The 19,423-nt window shown below is 45.1% G+C and overlaps 1 protein-coding gene across 1 annotated transcript in view; it reads right to left on the reverse strand.

Annotated features, from left to right (window-relative positions):
* The window catches only part of camk1da (calcium/calmodulin-dependent protein kinase 1Da), a 51,541-nt gene that overhangs the window by 2,417 nt on the left and 29,701 nt on the right, over positions 1–19,423 (reverse strand). Inside the window, exons 4-10 of the mRNA XM_076012136.1 lie at positions 17,316–17,390; positions 8,873–9,011; positions 7,421–7,547; positions 3,924–3,999; positions 1,514–1,626; positions 998–1,076; positions 783–870 (exon numbers count right to left, since the gene is read on the reverse strand). Coding sequence (XP_075868251.1) covers positions 783–870; positions 998–1,076; positions 1,514–1,626; positions 3,924–3,999; positions 7,421–7,547; positions 8,873–9,011; positions 17,316–17,390 — 697 coding nt within the window. The remainder of the gene's footprint in view (positions 1–782; positions 871–997; positions 1,077–1,513; positions 1,627–3,923; positions 4,000–7,420; positions 7,548–8,872; positions 9,012–17,315; positions 17,391–19,423) is intronic.

The raw sequence follows: 19,423 nt of genomic DNA on the forward strand, positions 1-19,423 counted from the left end.
TCTGACAGTGAACTAAACACTAATGCGCTGTCGGTGCAGGCTGCCTTGAAAATTTTACACACTGGACCTTTAATAGAAAAAAACGGTATTTGTTTTAGCAATTAATCCAAATTAAAAACACAAGCATGTATTTATTATTCAATTTAATGCCAACAGATCGAGTTGCAAAGTTACACACTGGTCCTTTAATATTTTCTGTCTCGGCGCAGAAACACTGAAGCAAAGCTTATTATCTCTACTGATTGGTTCACTATGCACTTGCTGCGCTGTCAGTCTCCCGGTTCACGATCAGGAGAAGAATTACATGAATTGCATTAGTTGATGTGGTTACCGCGACTCCATCGACAATAAACGTCAGAGAACAGGATCTGCGAGAGAACTGAGAGAAACTGGCACCGGTGCAAGGACGCCGTGACGGCCTCCGCTAACTGTTTCCATTCATCCCTCCAGAAGAAGCGTGTGTGGTTTTCAGAGCTCGGCCGAGTCGGCCGCACTATTAATACACCGCCGTGTGAGGAGCCGCGGTGTTGCAAAAAGAAAGAGTAATCTCCGAAACAACACTCTCTCGTCTTGAAAGCAAATATAAATAGATGACGGCTAACTACGGGGCGCCTCGCTGGACGGCCACGATTATAACCACGTGGTGATTCAGCTTCTGAAAAAGCAAACGACTCAGGAGCCTGGCTGGTTGACGTGCCAGTCGTCTGTGGCAACAGAGCCAAAAACACAAACACACACACACTCACACAAACACACTCACAAATGTGAAAAAACCCATTTACCCTCCATTTGCTCTTGGCAAAGTTCTTCCTGATCTGCCGGCTCACTGACTCATGGATGTTCTTGCAGAGCGCCGTATCCCCGGCGATCCTGACGCACCAAACAGTGACAGACAGTTAGCAGCAGGTCTTTTTTTTTATTTTATTCCTTTTCTCTTTTTCTTTAAACTCAGTCTCATTAGCTTGTGTAGCGCATCCAGTGCAGGTCTGGCTCTCACCAGGGGTGTCTGAGCGACTGCTCACAGGTGAAGCGCTTGGCCGGATCTTTTTCCATGAGACTGCTAATGAAATCCTTGGCTGGCAGAGAGAGAAAAAAACAAAAAACATTCACAAGTCACTTGGAGGAACATGATTAAGCCACAAATGTTTTTTTTTGTTTGGAGAATGACCAAAATCTCCTTGTGATTCCTCTCTTCTGTGTTTTTAGAATGTAAGATTGACTTATCTTTTAGTCTCGTAGGTATTTTTGAAGCCATATCACAAAAATCAACAAAGGCAACAAGATTAAACAATCAAAAATTCTCACAACAGTTTACTTGAGTTTTTATAGTTGAAATGAAAGCTGAAATAGTTTATAAGTAATGGTTTCAACCTGGCCCAACCTAGCTAACAACAAAGTCAGGACATCGGCTGTTTTCAACAAATAGCAAAGAGACCTTCTGGGAAAAGCCTTGAACTGATGTCTGGCCCAAGCCTACCACACATACACACTGTTTCAAGGCGCGCAGGCTCACCCGAGTCGGATATGTCGTCCCAGTAGGGGGCGTCGAACTCGTAGTCGGCTTTCAGGATCTGCTCGAAGAGCTTGGAGTCGTTCTCGTCGTAGAACGGGGGGTAACCGCACAGGCTGCGAAGAGGAGAGGAGAGGAGGGAGAGGAGAGGAGAGGAGAGGAGAGGAGAGGAGAGGAGAGGAGAGGAGAGGAGAGGGTCGCCCCTGTCAGCCATCAATCAGCTCAGGGGTCAACTGATGCACTCTGTCACTCTCGGTGATTCATCATGTCAGGTGCGACAAGGAGATTCCACATCACGCTTGTGATTTCTTCTACTGTCACATCCTTCATGGCGCTCAGTCGGATTTTTTTGGGCCGGCTGACAAAGTAATTCGGGTCACAGTCGAAGTTCATTCTTTTTTTTTTTTTGCATAAAACAAACCTTTCGCTTGCGCCGCAACCGAGTGGCTGCCACTTATTACAGGTTAACAAGAGATTAGCGGCGCCCAAAATTCTCTGTTGTTCCACTCCAATTGTTCCGTAATGAAGCAACAGCAGAGCTGCCGTTCGACCAAAAACATCATCTGAACCTCATTAGGAAAGTTCTGGGTGCACCAAGTGATTTTCATAAAAACTCATTAAAATGCCGTTCCGTGGTGCCCGTGGTCCGCACACACACACACGCACGCACGCACGCGCAAACACATACACACACACACACACACACAGAAAAAGACAAAAGCAAAAAAACAGGAAGAAAGAGAACACCTACAAAAATAAAAGGCTTTTCATTTTTTCGTTTTTTTCTTTTCGCGCTAGTGAAAAACCCACCTGTCACTCAGCTCACTCGCCACTTCATTGAACACGGTTGCAACAAGCACACACACACGCACACGCACATACACACACACTGAGAGGAAAACGCAGCTTCCTGGCGTGAAAAGACGCCTCCCTCTAATTTTTGGCTTCCACGTCTGCTGGGAGACTCTGCCGTCACTCACCAACCACTCCACTGACACATTTAAAACACACACACACACACAGGATCCCAGGTGATTATCATGGCTGATTACCTAATGTGATCTTTCCACCTGAGCGGCGGCTAAAAGCTAACAAGGTCTGAATCCCAACGCTAATTGTGCTAATTGACAGCGGGAGGCGGGAGGGTTCTCGCTCTCTCTCGCTCGCTCTCTCACTCTGTCTGACACACACACACACACACACACACACACACACACACACACACACACGCAGAGGAAAAACATACGTGCACACGTGTCTCAGAAAAGGCAGATAAAACCTTGATGGAAGAAAAAGAATCAAAAATAAGCGCCCAGTGTCGTCTAATGGAATACATTTAAAATATCTGTTTTCAGTTAGTAGACTTAAAACTGCTGTTTGTTTTTTAATTTGTTCTTTGCTCAGCGCTGCGACACGTCAGCGCCATCACCTCACAGCAGGGGGGGTTGCAGGTTCGACCCCGGTGTCTACGTGGCTTCTCTCGGGGCACTCGGGCTTCCTGCCACAGTCCAAAAAATACATTGACCCGATGCGAATCAGGAGCCCTGTTGGGCAGCAGGAGTGAACGCCAGTGGTTTGCAGTGCCTGTGGCCCTGCGACGGGACCTTTGCCTTCAGCCTCACACGTCCATCAGACACCTCCGGGCTCCTCCCTCCATGTCAGCTCTGCAACACGTTAACCCGTCGCTCACCTCTGACCTCTGACCCGGCCTCACCCAACACATGTTATCATGTCTGTGTGAGGTGGCGCACATACACGCACAGACACACGCGTGGTATGAAGTTGATGGTAGGGGAAACATTGAAGGAAGACTTTCTTCTTCTTCTTCTTCTTCTTCTTCTTCTTCTTCTTCTTCTTCCAAGCCAACCTCCATGTGGTTCTTCCACCTCAACAAACACCCCTGACCTCTGGTGGGTACGTGGGGCTCCGTGCTTGCACTGGAATATCTCGCTGTTATCGCCAACGCGTGAGTAACGGCCGCCAATGCACGAGAAGAATGTCACTGTCTGGTGTGCTGTTGTGAATTCTTTGTGCATGACATATATGCAGCAAAGGCCTGACCTGACCTGAGCTATTTTGTGCAGTCTCTGTTCACGTAATGCTGACTTAACTTCAGAAAAAAATAACATACTAAACCTGGAACTTTGAAGTTAACTGAATTTGTTAGTTTTAAGTGTTGTTAAGTCCTGGAATGTTCTCTAAATGTTTCAAACAGGTGGTCACTAATGTTATGTGTTTTCCTTAGTCTCATCATGACCCAAAAGAGTTCAAACTTTAACTTTTACAGCTCAGCTCTGACAGAACCAAGCAGGTGTTTTAAATTCTTCGAGTAATTTTCACATCACATTGGAGTTTTACAAGGAGGCGACCGGTTGCTTTTTGAGAGTGGCTTCTCTCCGAGCGGCGTGCTTACAGGATGTAGGCGATCACCCCGATGGACCAGCAGTCCACAGCTTTGCTGTAGGGTTTCTGGGCGAGGACCTCCGGAGCTGAGGGTGAAGACAGAGACACCAGTTAGCTGTCCATCACCATTACATAATCCAAAATCTGAAAATAAAAAGACTTCAAAAGACTTGTCAAAAGCTAGTCGAGGGTTTGGGTTCGGGTGCTATTTGCGGCGTTCACCTTGCACATGTGAGTCACTTTTGCAGCAGTTTAGTACCTAATAAAGCCCTGAATAGGAATTTGTTTAAAGGAGCATTTTATCGCGCTTTACATCCAAATCGAGTGGGGTTGTTTTGTTTTTTTCTCACGTGAAAATCAGGCCGTTTTACAGGGCTTGGAAAAAAAGAAAGAAAGACACAGACTCCCAACGTATTCCAAATTAGACTCAGATGGCCGCGCGGGTAATGATGAGGAATTCTGCAAAGGGAGTTGCAGGTTCTCATGGCCGCACAATTTTTTTTTTACGTGTTTGGAAGGGAAGCGCTGTTTTGTAACACGAGCGCCGTTTGGTCTTGGTGTGCACGACAGGCTTTTGGGTTTTTCATTGTTGCGAGTGGCAGGGTGACCCGGCCTGACCCTGTTCCGCAGCTCATTACCGCATCTCAGACGCAGCAAATTACTGGTGACAGTGAGCTCTCCGTAGACTCACCTCACACACGCGCACTGGAAGTAGATTTGGGGCAGATTCACGAACATTAACACGCAGACAGAAGAAATAGCATTCACTTGTTGGCACTTAAGCCGTATCAGAGCACTTAGCTGTGTTTACGTGTTCACTCCAGCTCATTGTGAGGAGGTGTGTGTGTGTGCGTGTGTGTATTCTGGAACCAGAAGTTAAGATTTTTTTTTTCAACATTTTTGAAAAATGAGGTCAGTGCGCCTGGCGCAATAAACAAGTTCCAAGTTAGAATCCGCTAATGGAGAGCCCATCTAGTAAACATGCTAAAAAAATCTCCAGTTTTTGTCCGACTGACTCAGTTTCAATGGCTCCACTCTCACTGCCCTGGCATTTATATCACTTTTTTTAAGGAAATAACTCACCCTACACCGTGTCGGGCCTCGCCATATTAGGACCTTTTGTGTGTCTGGTTTCCAATTTGGCTCCTCTGAGTCATTCTTTAGTCTTCTAGAAACCAAAAAAAAGTTTGTGTTTTCTGCTTGGTAAATGCTGCAGGACAGAGAAATCTTCTGATGACCATGATTTCAGCCAAGTCCAGTAAAAGTCGAACCTATCTCATTCTTACAAGTCAGGTTGAATATTTTTTGAATCAGAAATTGAAAAGAAAAAAAAAAAGAGTGCGTCCTTCCCTTTTCCAAACACTTTCTGTGGGCTGTTTTCTAGACGGATACACTTTTCTAGTAATGGGGTTTATTGGAAGTCAAACATTTAAGCCCTTCGACCTTTTCCCTTATAAATCCTACTTAATCCAGTTACTGATAAATCAACCCTATCCATGCAAAGGCGGCAGACAGGAAGGTGTTTCCCACTATTCCACCGTCTGTCGTCCTCCCATACTGCTGTTCATTATACAATATGGGATTTGTGCATGTCAGTTAAACCATGACAAGCTGCTCCTCAAACAGAAAACCTCTTTTTTTCCACCAATTAACATTGTGAGCTAAAATAAGACTTTATCACCCGATGAACATATGGGTGATATTAAAAACAAACTGGGAAGCAGCCTGACATTGCTCTTCATAATGCTCTGCTCTTTTGAGATCTCTCCATCATAATTTGCATTTTCTCATAGTTGTGATGTAATGGCAAAATTCTTTGATAAAATGTTTCCATTTGTTTTCTTCAGTGAATGACCACAAACACGCTGGTGTTCTGCCAACAAGAAAGCTTCTAATATAAGTGTGTGTCACTTGTGTTAATGTTGCAGCGCTGTGTGAACCATCTGGGCAACATTAGGGCAATTGGAAGCATTGTGATTTAGGTCCAAAAACGTGTTTTCAGTTAAATGACCAAGAATGAAATGGATGTGAATCATTGTTTGGGGATTGTTTTAGTTGAGGTGATTTGTTAGAATGATGAACCCACACAAATATTGCAGAAACAATCGGCGTTTGTTCCAACGCCTTGAGGACAACAGCGTGGAGGTCACAGTTCAATCTGGAGTCAGCGTTAAATCTCATTTGTGCTCATCGTTATTCCTCAACCCCAATGCAAGGCGGGCTTTGAGTAATTAATAGACGGACGCCCAAACAGCAGGTTGAGGAAGTTGAGTGTCCAAATTTAACCAGACGTCACGGTTGGATGGATGAGAGGTGAAAAGAGACACACAATGAAGGTAAGAACGCTAAGAAAAATAAAACAATTTTTAGTCCAATCCAGGTCTTTGGCTTGAGTGTCTGCACGTGCTGTTGTTGTGCTCCTACGCAGTTTTTGGCCCAATTCCAACAAGTTTATGACGGCGCCGCGATTTCTATTCGCGAAGTTCAACAAAAAGTTTCTCAACCGGCCGCCTGTTTGCTTTCTCACGACGCTGTGATTTATGTGTTTTCGTCCAACGGCCCGTCTTCGTTTGTGTTACACGCGTGCCGTGTCAAAAAGTGAACATCTGCCCCTCGCATCAGCAAACGCAGAGTGTAAACAGAGTGTAAACAGCACTGTATGCAAACATGAGCTCTGCTATCGGCCCGCACTCGGTCGCCAACATGCTGCGACACGGAAACAACAGCGTTTGCGAGTGATTTCCGAGCCGACGGATGATTCGTAACGTGCTCAGGAAAAACGCGCAAACAGGAAAAACGGACACAGCTGAGCAACCAGGCACAGCGAGTCGCACAGTTTGGATTCGCAAACGCGCAAATGTGTTTTGGCTGGCAAGAGGCAACGTTTCAAAAGCGGAAAAAAAAAGTCGAGAGGGAAACTTTGAGAGTGAAAACTTTGAGGGTGAAACACTGTGGAGGTTCCGATCAATTCGCTCAGCTGGAGTTCAGTTAGCTCAACAACAATAGCTGTAGCCCAAGTAGCCACTGTTATTTTGTGGTGCCCTCATTTTATTAAGAAGTGTTATTGTGTGTTATTACAAAGTAAAGGCACTATATAGATGACATTTCGTAACAAAAAAAAGGCACAACAAGATGTTAATGCCTGATTACAATATTAATTTATAGTTAACAGCATGGTAGTTAGCTGGTAAATACTAAAATTAAATAAAATGCATTTGCATTTATTCATGCATTTTTTTTTTTTAAATTGTGAATACAAAAAAACAGACTCATCTATTACAGGCGCCGCCAAACAAGGCAATGAGTGAGCAGAGTTTTATTTTTCCAACGTCCCCACATTGCATCAGTTCCCGAGAGTTTTAAGTGGCTACACATGGAGCTGAGGGACTTCAAAGTGAACCCCCGAGCGTACGAACAGGCTGATTATCTCGCCCATATAGTTTTTCATCCACCAAACTGCTTCCAGGGCAATTTCTTGTCAGGGGGCAAAGAATAAGTAAAACCTACCGACGTATCCAGGCGTGCCGCAGGCGGTGGACATGACATCCCCGCACCCCTCCATCTTGGAGAGGCCGAAGTCACTGATCATGATCTTGGACTCGTCCTGGGGGTTGAAGTACAGCAAGTTCTCTGGCTGGTGACACAGAAAAAAGAGGAAATGGTCTGTGTTTATTTTTGTGTTTCAGGGGGAGGGAGGGATTTACGATCACTTTTATGAAAAGAGATTTAAAAAAAAAAGAAGAGCTGATCACATTCACATCAAACGGCATCTCAAACTAACACTTGAGCAGCTGGTCTTTGGACCAAGTGCTCTCTTTCTTCTTTCACCAACAGCCCAGAGCGTGAACTACTGGCCCACAATGCACTTCCCGTCTTAAGCCGCATCTGCTTATTGCATGGGGTCTGGATGGTGTGTTTCAGTGTGCATGTGTGTGTGTTAGGGATGCAACAATACTCAGTATTATACTGAATTGTTTGGTACGGCACACAATGGCAACCAACGGTATTTCAGTACATTTCGGCCAGTCACAAAACTTTATCAAAACGCGCATGCTGTGCAAGTAGATCCACGTAAGAGCTAACACTAGTGGTGCGGCTTTTTAACCACCTGTTGTCATTAAATAGACCAATATGTCTTTGAACATGGCTTTTTATTCCGTCAAAAAGGTGGCTGCAAACAGCCTTAAGAAGCTAATGTCACTTCCAAGTGCCAAGAATATGAAACAGCAACGAACAGAACAATAGCATAGCGCATTCACCACATTAACCCGCGCGTCTCTCTTTGGGGAAAACCTAGTAGAATATACTGTAGCAACCTAAGATAGTAACTGTGGTGCAACTATCGTCCTACAACCTGCTAATCTTTGTTGTTGTGTCGCTGCTTGGCACTTATGTGACTGTGTCTGAGTCAGGGCGCCCGCAGGTTACATAACATACATTTACCTAATGTATGAACATTAGATCACTGAGACCATTTTCTAATATTAACGAATATAATAGTATATCTATATGAAGCAATTTATTTTCAGTTTGTCAAAAAAAAAAATCACCAAAATAAATAAATAAATAAATAAATGAATGAATAAATCCTATTATACATTAATTGACCTGCCCCAAATAAAGTGAAAATGTCTGGACTCGGCTGTCAGTGGGTTAAAATTTGTTCATTGTTATTGGATAGTTGTAAACGTTATATTTAATTTGTGTGGTTTGTTTAATGTTTGGTTAATCTTATCTGATACTTCACATTTAAAAAAAAAAAAAAAAAAATTGTGGTTAGATTATATCTGCACTATTTTTTACAATACAATATTGCCTTTGCTAGTTTTATATAGATATATAAGATAAGATAACAAAACCGTACCGTTGCTGTGGCCCAGAAACCGTGATGCATAACGAACCGCGGGAAAACTGTACCCAAGTGTGTGCGCGTGTGCGTGCTTTCGTGCGCAGGCCTACCTTCAGGTCTCGGTGCACGATGCCCATCTTGTGCAGGTAGTTGACGGCATCCAGCACCTGTCTGATCAGCGTGCTGGCGTCCTTCTCTGTGTAGAAGCCCTTCTCCACGATGCGGTCAAACAGCTCGCCGCCGGAGACCCTGCGCATTGGGAGCGAGAGTGCGTGAGTGTGTGCGTGCGCGCGCGCGTCAGCTGTGATGGGTTTAAACACAGCACAACGTAAAACACAAATTACAGGCAGGTTGCTGCTGTGAGGTGAGGGTCAACCCTGTCAAGATCTTTAGTGAGTACACACTCGCGCGCACACGCACACGCACACGCGCACACACACACACACACACACACACACACACACACACACACACAAACTTACTGACGACTACTCTTTGATTTATCTGGAATGGATCAATGTGGCAATTTGCAGCAGTAGACGTTTTCATTAAGATTCCTTAATTATGCAACGTTCCCCTCGCCAATTTTCTTCCCTGAACAAATAATATGCAGCGGCTCCTGTCGATGAATTATCGCTCCAGGCGGAGAGCCGATCCTTTACGCCCGCCTGTAAAGCCCGAACCAATCAGCAAGCGGAGAGACAAACGTGCCATTATTCGGGGGACCTGTTGGCTGTTTTTTTTTTTTTTTTTGGGGGGGGGGGGGTGATAAATCGTGAAATGGCAGCGCCACTGGAATCCAGAGTGAAGAAAGAAGCTGCGTGTAATACTCGACCTTTACAGAATTGCAGCTCAGTGGCAGTGAATGAGAGCCGCAGCAGCAATTATGCGTCTTGTTGTGTGTGTGTGTGTGTGTGTGTGTGTGTGTGTGTGTGTGTGTGTGTGTGTGTGTGAGCGAGCATATTGCACCGCTCAAATCATGTTCACCCCCTTAAAACATTCTACGTCTTGATAGTGAAACGCCTGAACTGGGTAGTGATGCAGCACGAGGCTGAAAGGCGGCAAAATGAAAACTAATTCAGGGAGCGTGCAGTGAAAATCTGCCCGTACAGCGGTCAAAGTTCCCGCCTGAAGCACCATGAAGGGCTCGCCAGCCTATTTTTGAATTTCCTTCGGGATTAATAAAGTATTAATCTATCAGTCAATCAATCAATCAAGTCTTTGAAGAAAAGCTAATAAAAGCAAAATGCCCGTTGCCAGTGGCGGATTCCTTCAGCTTCTGCTTTTATGTGTGATGACTGCAGGCAGGGTGCTATGACTTGCTCCAGGTGTACTGTGATTGCATAGCAAGCCTGGTCGAGGCTCTGCAGCGTGGACACAGAGCTCCCCCTGCTGGGCAGTAGCGTTACAACTTCACCTCTGTGACGCAAAACGTGGCAGAATTGCAGTGTTTTGTTTTGTTTTGTTTTTTTTTTAATGCAGGATGACTTCAAATCAGTTTTTAGCAGCAGGAACCTGTTAATGCTAATGGGGCTCATGTATCAAACTAACAGAAGTGTACGAGCATCCGTGGGCGAAACTAAACCCCAGCCGTCTTAATCGGCGCGGTTGCACAGTGAATCAGCACTGCGGCCTGCAACACGTCGGATTAGAACTTAATGCAAGATTTCTGAAAGAGGGATCTGAATTAATTGCTAATCCTCTCTTTTGCTTCAAAGAGGGCAGCGACTCTCATTAGGTTTTTTTGGCGGCAGGCGACTCTGAGGACGACAAGGAATAAAAAAAAAAAGAAAGTGCTCCGGCACAAGCGCGCACGCACACACACACACACACACACACACAGGCAAAATGGAAGACCAGCACGGTTGCGTAAGCCTGTGCATAAGGGGACCATGGCAATCAGACAGGAGCACACAAGACACACACACACACACAGGCTCACACACACACACACACTCACACACACACACACACACACACACACACACACACACACACACACACACACACACAGATTTAGATAAGATGGGACCACAGCAAACAAAGACAGGGATAGGAACAAACCCGTATTAACAAGGTGACACACACACACACACATGCATGCACGCACACATTCAGCCTAGCGCACACAATTAGCACAACGCAACACAAACCCAGTGGGACGAGGCTGACAGAATGCTAAATATTATGTGCACGCGCACAGACATACAATTTCAGGGACAAAACCCAGTGAGAGGTCAAAGGTCGCTCCAAGCCTTTTTAACAAGGTCCCAGAGTGCGCACAAACGTCGCAATGTCTCCCTCTACAGGATGCACTCGCACTCTGGGGCCAGACGGGAACACGTGGAGGAAAGAAAAGCAGCTCAGACACGTTCTGGTTTCAGAGTGAAAGCCTCGCACCCGGCTGGTGTAGGAGTCCCACATGATGCGAAACTGCCGTTGCAACAACAACGTGTCTTAGTTGGTGTCGTCGGTGATAGCAAGAAGCGTAAACGGATGCTTTTCTGTGGGAGGCTGCAAACAGAGAGCTACACGCTGTTTCCTGGAGATCTGTGGAGGTTATTTTCTTGAGGAATCACTGTGGCATCAGTCATCAGCCCCACTGGGGTCTGAGACCAATGTTAAAAATAGGAGAGCAATGACACTACAGGACCTTTAAAGGTTTGGAGAAGATTATTTACAAAGTGGAAGGAGCATCACGGCTTTACTTAAAGTGACAGAGCTACCATTTATCCATAATGAAAGCCAATACTCACATTTAAATGAGAAACAAACCTTCCACATTTGAAAAACTTGTGCGCATTTGTCTTTGTAACAGTTCACGACTGCCAAGCGAATACTAGGGGGTTGGTTCGTGTAGACACACACCTACACACACACCTACACACACACAAAAATCAGTTAATGGAAAAACTAGTGAAAGCTGCCCAATACCGGTTTGTTCAGAACATTAATAAAGGCTCAGTTCCATTGTGCTCCTCGGCACGCGGCCGACCTTTGGAACCGAAGCGTCTACCCTTCACACGTTAGCAAAACAGGTGACAATGCAGAGCATACGGGCCATTTTGTCATTTGTGACTGCGACGGAAAGACTTGCACGCTTCGCACGCAGTAGAAATGACAGAAGCCGGAGCTGAGAGGGAGCCGCTTCCATCCTGCGGTTACAGAACACTCGGTCGGAGCAAAGGTTTAATGACGATGACAATGAAAAAGGATGTGCGACGCGGAGCACTCACGCAAATTCACGCCTGAGCTGCGTTTGCATGCCGGCGCGCCATCAATCATCGTTAGGCGCAAATTGACTCTTCACATCCCACTGTTCCTCTCGCATTCGTCATTAATCTCTGGGATATTTACGGCAATCTGGATATGGCGAAAACGGTCCTGAACCGACGGCAGCGCGGTCTTTTTGTTTTTAACCACCGATGGATGAAATTGATCCATTAATATTCACCGCCACCGCCGCCGCCGCCGTAGTCAGCGTTGCAACGAGGCCACATCCCATCTCTCACCTCCTGATTGGAAGATTAGGGGTGAGGCGCGCTCGTGTGTGCTGATACATATTGATAGACGTCCGATGACGCCGGCTAATCTGGCAGCAGCCGGCCGGGGGGAGTGAGGGAGAGGCTGGGGGGGGGGGAGCGGTTTCTGACCTCCAGTTCGCCTCCTTTGATCCGATTAATCTTTGTCCAGGCAAACACTTCAATCCTATTAAGGCAATTGTGTGGAAGCCACCATATAAACACTGTAATTACGCTAATTACATTAAACTCCAAATTTGCGCAAACGCGCGCGCACGCACACATTTAGTCAGCCGTCGGGGGGCGGAGAAATGATTTGATTGTATGGAGGACTTCCTCTGCTTTGAGTCTGAGTGGAAGTGAGTCTCACAACGGAAGCTATCGAGTTGAAAAAAAAAAATGCAAATATTTAGCGCCATTTAAGATATTTCACATCATTTTTGGACAAAATGTAACAGCATTAAAAAATAAAGTTCCCAAACAGAAACTACGGCTCCACGTCTGCAAATCTTTAGTAAGTCATTCAGACTTAAGATAAAATAAAAAAAAGATTCAAGTCTTGGTATTAAAAAGCCCCTACAAATACATCCATGATGGTACAAAAACCAAATGGTTGATTCAATTTTCAAAATGCCCATGTGCACCAAAAACCCCTGACTTGGGGTTTTGTACAATAAAAAGGGAAAATGCTACGTTGTTTGTGAGCTTACAAATCTTTCTTTGTCTTTCACAAAACTTTTGTTTGCACTTGTGACATAAAACCACCATGTTTAAATGTCAACTTTGCTATCAGAAGTGAACAGTTCCCACGCTCAGGGTGCAGCCGCTGATTCTACTAGCGGTCATCGATGTCCTTTTCGCCATCAATTCGGAGCTATTTTGCTCATTATCATTTTTTCCAGAAACAACGCTGTTCATTGGATCCTGTCGCCCTTGAAACGACGCTGTTCTTGCCTCATTAGCACTCTTAGCTTCTTCTGGGGGCGCCGTGCACAGTGTTTTGCTGTGCCAGGATGCGGCCCGCGGTGCAAAACAGCATCAATGTTGCTCTCGGGTTGCATTGATTTTCGTAGGCCGCGCGGTCCGATTGCCTCCCCGTGGCCGCGGTTGCGTAAGGCGGGCGATAAACGGGAAGGGAGGAAAAAAAAAGGACGACCGCGTTGGTTTGCCAAAGTCACAATTACAAAGAATGTCAGAAAATAATCTGAAATGATTTTTTTTTTTTAAATAAAAATCTGCCGCTTTGAAAATACCCACCCGCTGACATCTCGACCTAATTATGGCGCCTAAACTCTTACTTGTTACTGTAAAGACTGGTGCAAATTAGGAATTCTCCTTGTCTTATTATCATTTTTCTGTTGGATTCGCTGCTGCGCCTTGTGATTAGATGTCAGAGAGGCAAAAACGGTGCAAACCAACGCTTTGTGTCTGAGCACGTCCGCTGCATGACGATGAAGAAGAGCCCTGCAGTGCTGCAGCCAGATGAAAAGAGCGGCTGAGCGGCTGAGCTGCTCTCCCGGTGTCTTTTTTTTTTTTCTTTTCTCACCGGGGATTCTATATTTGAAGGCTCCGAACGCAGCGAAGAAGAATTTTTCTCTGATGTCTTCGGATGTAGCTGTCAAAAACCTTGGCGGAACAGAGAGAGAGAGCGTCTAAAAAAACCACACGGTAATAAATAAAAATAAATGAAAACAGCGACGATTATGAAGCTAAGTAGTCTCGCTTGTGAACGAGCGAACACTGACAAGCTCCCCGGTTATTTATGGATCCGAGGACACGGATGGCGTTAAGGCCGAGATTCAATAACTCGTCTTGGCGGCCGTTGCTGATTGATGTCGCAGCTTTGAAAGTGCGACCGACGTTAGCTCTTTAAGGTAGCCGCTTGTAAAAACTGCCTGTGACTCACTTATCTCGAGCGCTGTAATTAACCTGGCACCTCCGATGGAACGTCTCCTAAATCCTCTGGCTCTATGTCACGACTTCTACATGAAGCTGTTAGGAAGTGGGGCAGGAAGCCCAACCTGAACAGCGGTTGGAGAAACCTTCTGTCGATCGCATCAAATTCAAATGAGGGCTTAAGCAGGTCACTACTAGCGACAGTAGCGACGGGAAAATTCAATCCTTTTTACCAACTCAGGAGTGACACACCAAATGGAATTGGGTTTTTTGAGTCATTTGAGTCAGAAGAGAAATCCATATGCTGCTCCACCCACTCCTGCAGGGACGGAATGACTCGCTCGCTGCCGGGCTACTGTGAGCAACTGTGTGATTTGTTTGTTCACAGGAGGGAGCTGAGTTGAAACCAGAAACCGCAGCTGTTGCTTCCCCCCCGCAGGGTTAATAAAGCCATTAGCGTTACACGTTTAAACAAATACAATTAGAAAAGCAGTCGTAACAATATCGGTGTGTCTCTTCTTTGCCATTAGCTAGCAGGCGCCAGGAAACAAGGAGAGTCACGAATGATTTGTTGGGGAAGACTGAGTTCTTTTGACCAAACAACCCTTATTTACTGTTGGAAGGTAGATCATCAAAATGAATCACTTCAATCTGGAAATACTCACAATAGGGCCCCTTTCAATGTGAACATGGCAAAGCGGCAGCATGGATGCTGTGGCCTCTTAAGAAGCAGCTAATGAGCCACTTCCTTCATTCTTCTTGATCTTTTGAGCTTTTAAGGAAAACTTGCTTCCTGGTTGGGTTACCACTCAAACAAAGCTGATTGGTTTCTGGAGTCCAGCTCAAACTGCTTTTAAATGTTTAAAAGCAGGAGAGATGGAGGAGCGAGATGCGTGACCTGAAATGTCAGTATTCCAGCCGCAGCCGAGGAGATGTCGTGGTGTTTTTTGGATTTGAGTAAAGCGACTGCAAGCCGGAAAGCAGCTGAAACAAACAGAGTTTCGGAGACCAAGTGGACTGGGACCTTTGAGAGTGTGCGGTAACTTTCAAACAGATAGAACCTGGAGGAAACCTGAAGAAACGTAGAGGAATGCAAGTGCGAAGTGGAGAGGTGGTGTGATGGAAACCGTGATGGTCAGGAGGAAGAGGAGGTGATAAAAGAAGAAGATAGTAGCGGTTGAGTAGAGGTTGTGTCTTCTCAAAGGCCCCAAGTCAGTATTTTCACTTTCACGCTAACAACATCTCTGCCGCTAATGAAACTATTCTGCATCGAATAAATAAATGTGAGAGTCAGAGCAGCTCCTCGAGGGCGCAAACCCACCTCGTAAATCCACCGCCGAGGGTGCTTTTGATGCGCGGTGGCGACAAAACAACCTGCGTGTCAGCAATTAATCTCCCCGCTAACAACTTTGCACGCTCGCGCGCCAGCTTTCCCACGGCAGTTGTTACTATAAAAGATAGTAATGAAGTCTTTCCCGGCTGCTTATTGCAATCCGCCGGCGATTTCCACAACTATTATTTGCTTTATTGATCATGAAGAGGATGAGGAATTAAAAACTTTGGAACAGGTTTTCCTGACAGGACTCAGGATAGTACACAAAGTGCAATACAGGAAACACACAAATGCACAGGTTTATTTTTTAAATCACATTAATTAAAATTTTGGGATATAGTCAAATTTTAAACCGCACAACTTATGTTCAAAGCAAGAGCAAATTCTCTTCCGGGCAATATTTGGAAAATGTTTCGGAATGGGAGGGTTATAATATAAAAAGAAATCATTGTGTTTGTTCAAAAGGGAAAGGTATGTGTATATCAATTTGTGGGTTGGAGCTGTGGAAGTGGTTGGGTGGTTGGGTGGTTAACCAACCACCCAAGAGGGGTGAGGGGTTGAAGCAAAGCACAAATAATGAGAGTTGTAAATATTTTGAATGTGTGAATCTTTAATTGGGTAGTTAGTATAAAATATAGGATAGTTGTGTATAGTATATAAAAAGTTGTATAGTTGTACATATATATATATATATATATATATATATATATATATATATATATATATATATATATATATATATATATTGCTGTATTTCTGATTTAAGAAGCAACTTTTTCATGAAAAATAAGCAAGGCAGGAGCAGGGTGATATAAGTTTTACTTCTATCTGCTCTTTTACGGACACTGCCCTTTTTTCCTTGTATTGAGTTTTTTTGTTTTCAATTTTTTCGAAATATTTAAAAATAAAAATAAAAAAAATGTTTAAATCATTAATTAACTTTAAAAAGATTTTTAAAGATTTTTAAAAATATTTAAAAACAATTCATTATTGGATGGATTGAGATGGAAAAGAAAGGCAGTGTTAAGACACAAAAAAGGAGGCTGAGAAGCCAAACATGCGTGGTGGGCGTGCCGCTAAGCCGCTCGTAAAACACCAACCGCGGCCGCGGTTGTGTAATCCCTGGGGCTTTGATTTCCACCTGAACTTGACTCGCAATGTTTTCCAGCACGGGTGCCAAACTTCCTGACCGGCCGCCTTACATAACCAATGAAGCGACCCTGCGGAGGAGGTCAGTGGGGCACCCATGGGTGAGCCGCAGTCACTCTGACCGCAGAGGGAAGCGGACAACAAAAACGCAGCGTGGTTGCGCGCCGGTGGTTGGACAGGTGGGCTTCCTCGTGTGTGTATGTGTGTGTGTGTGTGTGTGTGTGTGTGTGTGTGTGTGTGTGTGTGTGCGCGTGCGTGCGTGTGTGTTGGCGTGTGAGATGCTGTCATCTGGGCGAGTGAAAAGTGAGCGTGTGGGTAGAAGAACTACAGTAAGCGTGAAAAAAGTGTGTGACCCTGTGAGTTGGCTCCAAATCTCTGCATACGCTGAAGACCATTAACGAGTAATTGAACTTTTTTTGTAACTTTGCACATTTAAAAAAAAAAAAAAAAGATTTCTGCTTTTCACTTCCTGCGGCGAGGAAAAAGTAACGAAAAAAAACTCAATATTATTGTTTTTTTTTTGGTGCTGGCATGACTCCCATTGATGACAATTGATGACAATCACTTCATTTCAATGTTTAATTTTGCGATGTTTTTGATGTACAGTCTTCTATTGGCTAAAAACAAAGAGGGAGGAGGAGGAGCGGGACTCACAACTGCATGATCAGGTAGAGGTGGTCGGGGCTCTCGTAGATGTCCTCCAGCGCCACGATGTTCTCGTGCTTGATCCTGAAAAAGTAAAAATAAATGAGCGAATCCTCTTATTGCCACGTGGCACGAAAAAGCCATTAAGCACAAACCAAACAGGCTGCTGCTCCTGCTTCTATACCCCATTAATGTACTTTTGCTTGTATGTGCGTGAACAGCCAAATGCCATTTGCTTGGTTGGATCATCGGATTAACAAGTGTTTTTACTGTTTTGCTTTTTAGGGCTGAATTAATTCAAACTTGGCCCAATTTGACCCTCAGAAATCTACACGCACCGAGCAGCCACTTGAGGTCCCGTTGCACTTTATATGTTCTCCAGTCAGTCGGTCCCTTCTGACCTCTGACACCAACAAGGCACTTCTTCCTCCACACGACTGCTGCTTGCCAGAGTTTGTTCTCTGCAAACTATGTAAGCAAAATGCTGCCTCACTGGAAAGAAAGGGCTCAGTATCACGTAATCGGAATGTTTTCTTGTGCCAATTTTCACATTATTACGTGAAACTGTCCCATTATTTTGTGATGGTTAAAGGCTCTGTATCGCGGAATTACGGGAAAAGTTTCACATTTTCACAAGATAACTTAGCTAACAAATTGAAACTAAGGAAACGTGGCATAAGCAAGGCACTACATTAGCATGAACATTAGCATACGTACTTTGACGAGGATTTTGATTATGTGATCTTACTCGGTGCGTGGCTACTCCCCTAACTCTTGTCAGGAGTTCAATGGGGCACGACAGTTCAGTTTTGGGATGAAAAACGGTCCAATATGGCGCCTTCGGTTGCATCGTTTCAATTGGTTTCCATCTGATATGAAATAACGTTTAAGAAAAAAAAGATCTAGCAAAAAAACTTTTCACGTAAATTTGTGATCTGAGCTTGCGACTATCAGAAAAATAATGAGACAGTTTTATGTAATTACATGAAACTTTCATGTAATTACAGCAGCAATTACGCTTTCGTAGCAAACTGTGGTTGTGATGTCATGAAAAATCCCAGTGGATCAGCAGCTTGTGGCCCATCTGGCGTGACACAACCGCCAACAAACAAAGCAAAAGCGGCCAAAGCGTGCGACTGATCCAGACGATCACAGCTCAAAACTCAGATCAGAGGCAACTTGGCCCACGTTTGGCTTCTACGTTTGCCGTAGGTGTGCGAACGCCTCGCGCCTCGAGCAAACACAAGGCGTTGATTTTGCGTGTGGGCGCCGCGGGTTAATCATGGCTTGTTGCACGCCGGTGATTCCCTCCCTCGCGCGCGCGCGCGCGCACACACACACACACACACACACACACACACACACACACACACACACACACACACACACACACATTCGGGAATGCACAGCGGGAACGCAGGTAAGCATCTGACACACGCAGAGTCGGGACGTGACTCATACACGCATACACACACACGCGCGCGCTCGCTCGGCGAGAGGAAGCGGGTGGATAAAGGATAATGCGCGTGTGTCGGAGCGCCGTCGGGGATAATGAGGGGCTGGCGGCAAGCGGCGTAATGGCAGAGGGAGAGCCGCGCGCGCGTTAGGTCGCGCTCGCTTTCATTCATGGATTTCACCTCCGCCGCGAGATTAAACCTTTTGTTTGAAAAATGTCACCTGTGACGCGGTTCCACTGAAAATGACATCGTTCCTCGGCGAGTGTATCATTCCACGAGGCATCGCTTGCTTTGGCGTCACAGTCCTTGTTCATTTTCATTTTTAATTGACTTGGAGACAAAAAGAATTCCCGCCCACGTGGCCAACTTGCAAACTTTTAATGCGACGTCTCGGTCAAGGTCTATGGCTGAAACGTCGGGAATTATTTTTGTTAAGTTTGGACTTTATTATCACCGTCCGACGCACCGGCGGTGTCAATTGATGTGCGAGTATTTTGCCCTATTTAATTGACTTGAATAAAACGCAAGGTTAATTTTTATTTGATCATTTCAACCTCAATACACTGTTCATGGCCGAACGTGTCGGAGATGAACCTCTTTCGATACATCTGTGGGAGTCTTTTATTTTCACAGACTGTGTTTCTCTGGACAAGACTTTGT

This window comes from Nelusetta ayraudi, unplaced genomic scaffold (assembly GCF_046127955.1).
Source record: "Nelusetta ayraudi isolate G7.1 ecotype Tasmania unplaced genomic scaffold, CSIRO-AGI_Nayr_v1 ptg000135l, whole genome shotgun sequence".
NCBI classification, from domain to species: domain Eukaryota; kingdom Metazoa; phylum Chordata; class Actinopteri; order Tetraodontiformes; family Monacanthidae; genus Nelusetta; species Nelusetta ayraudi.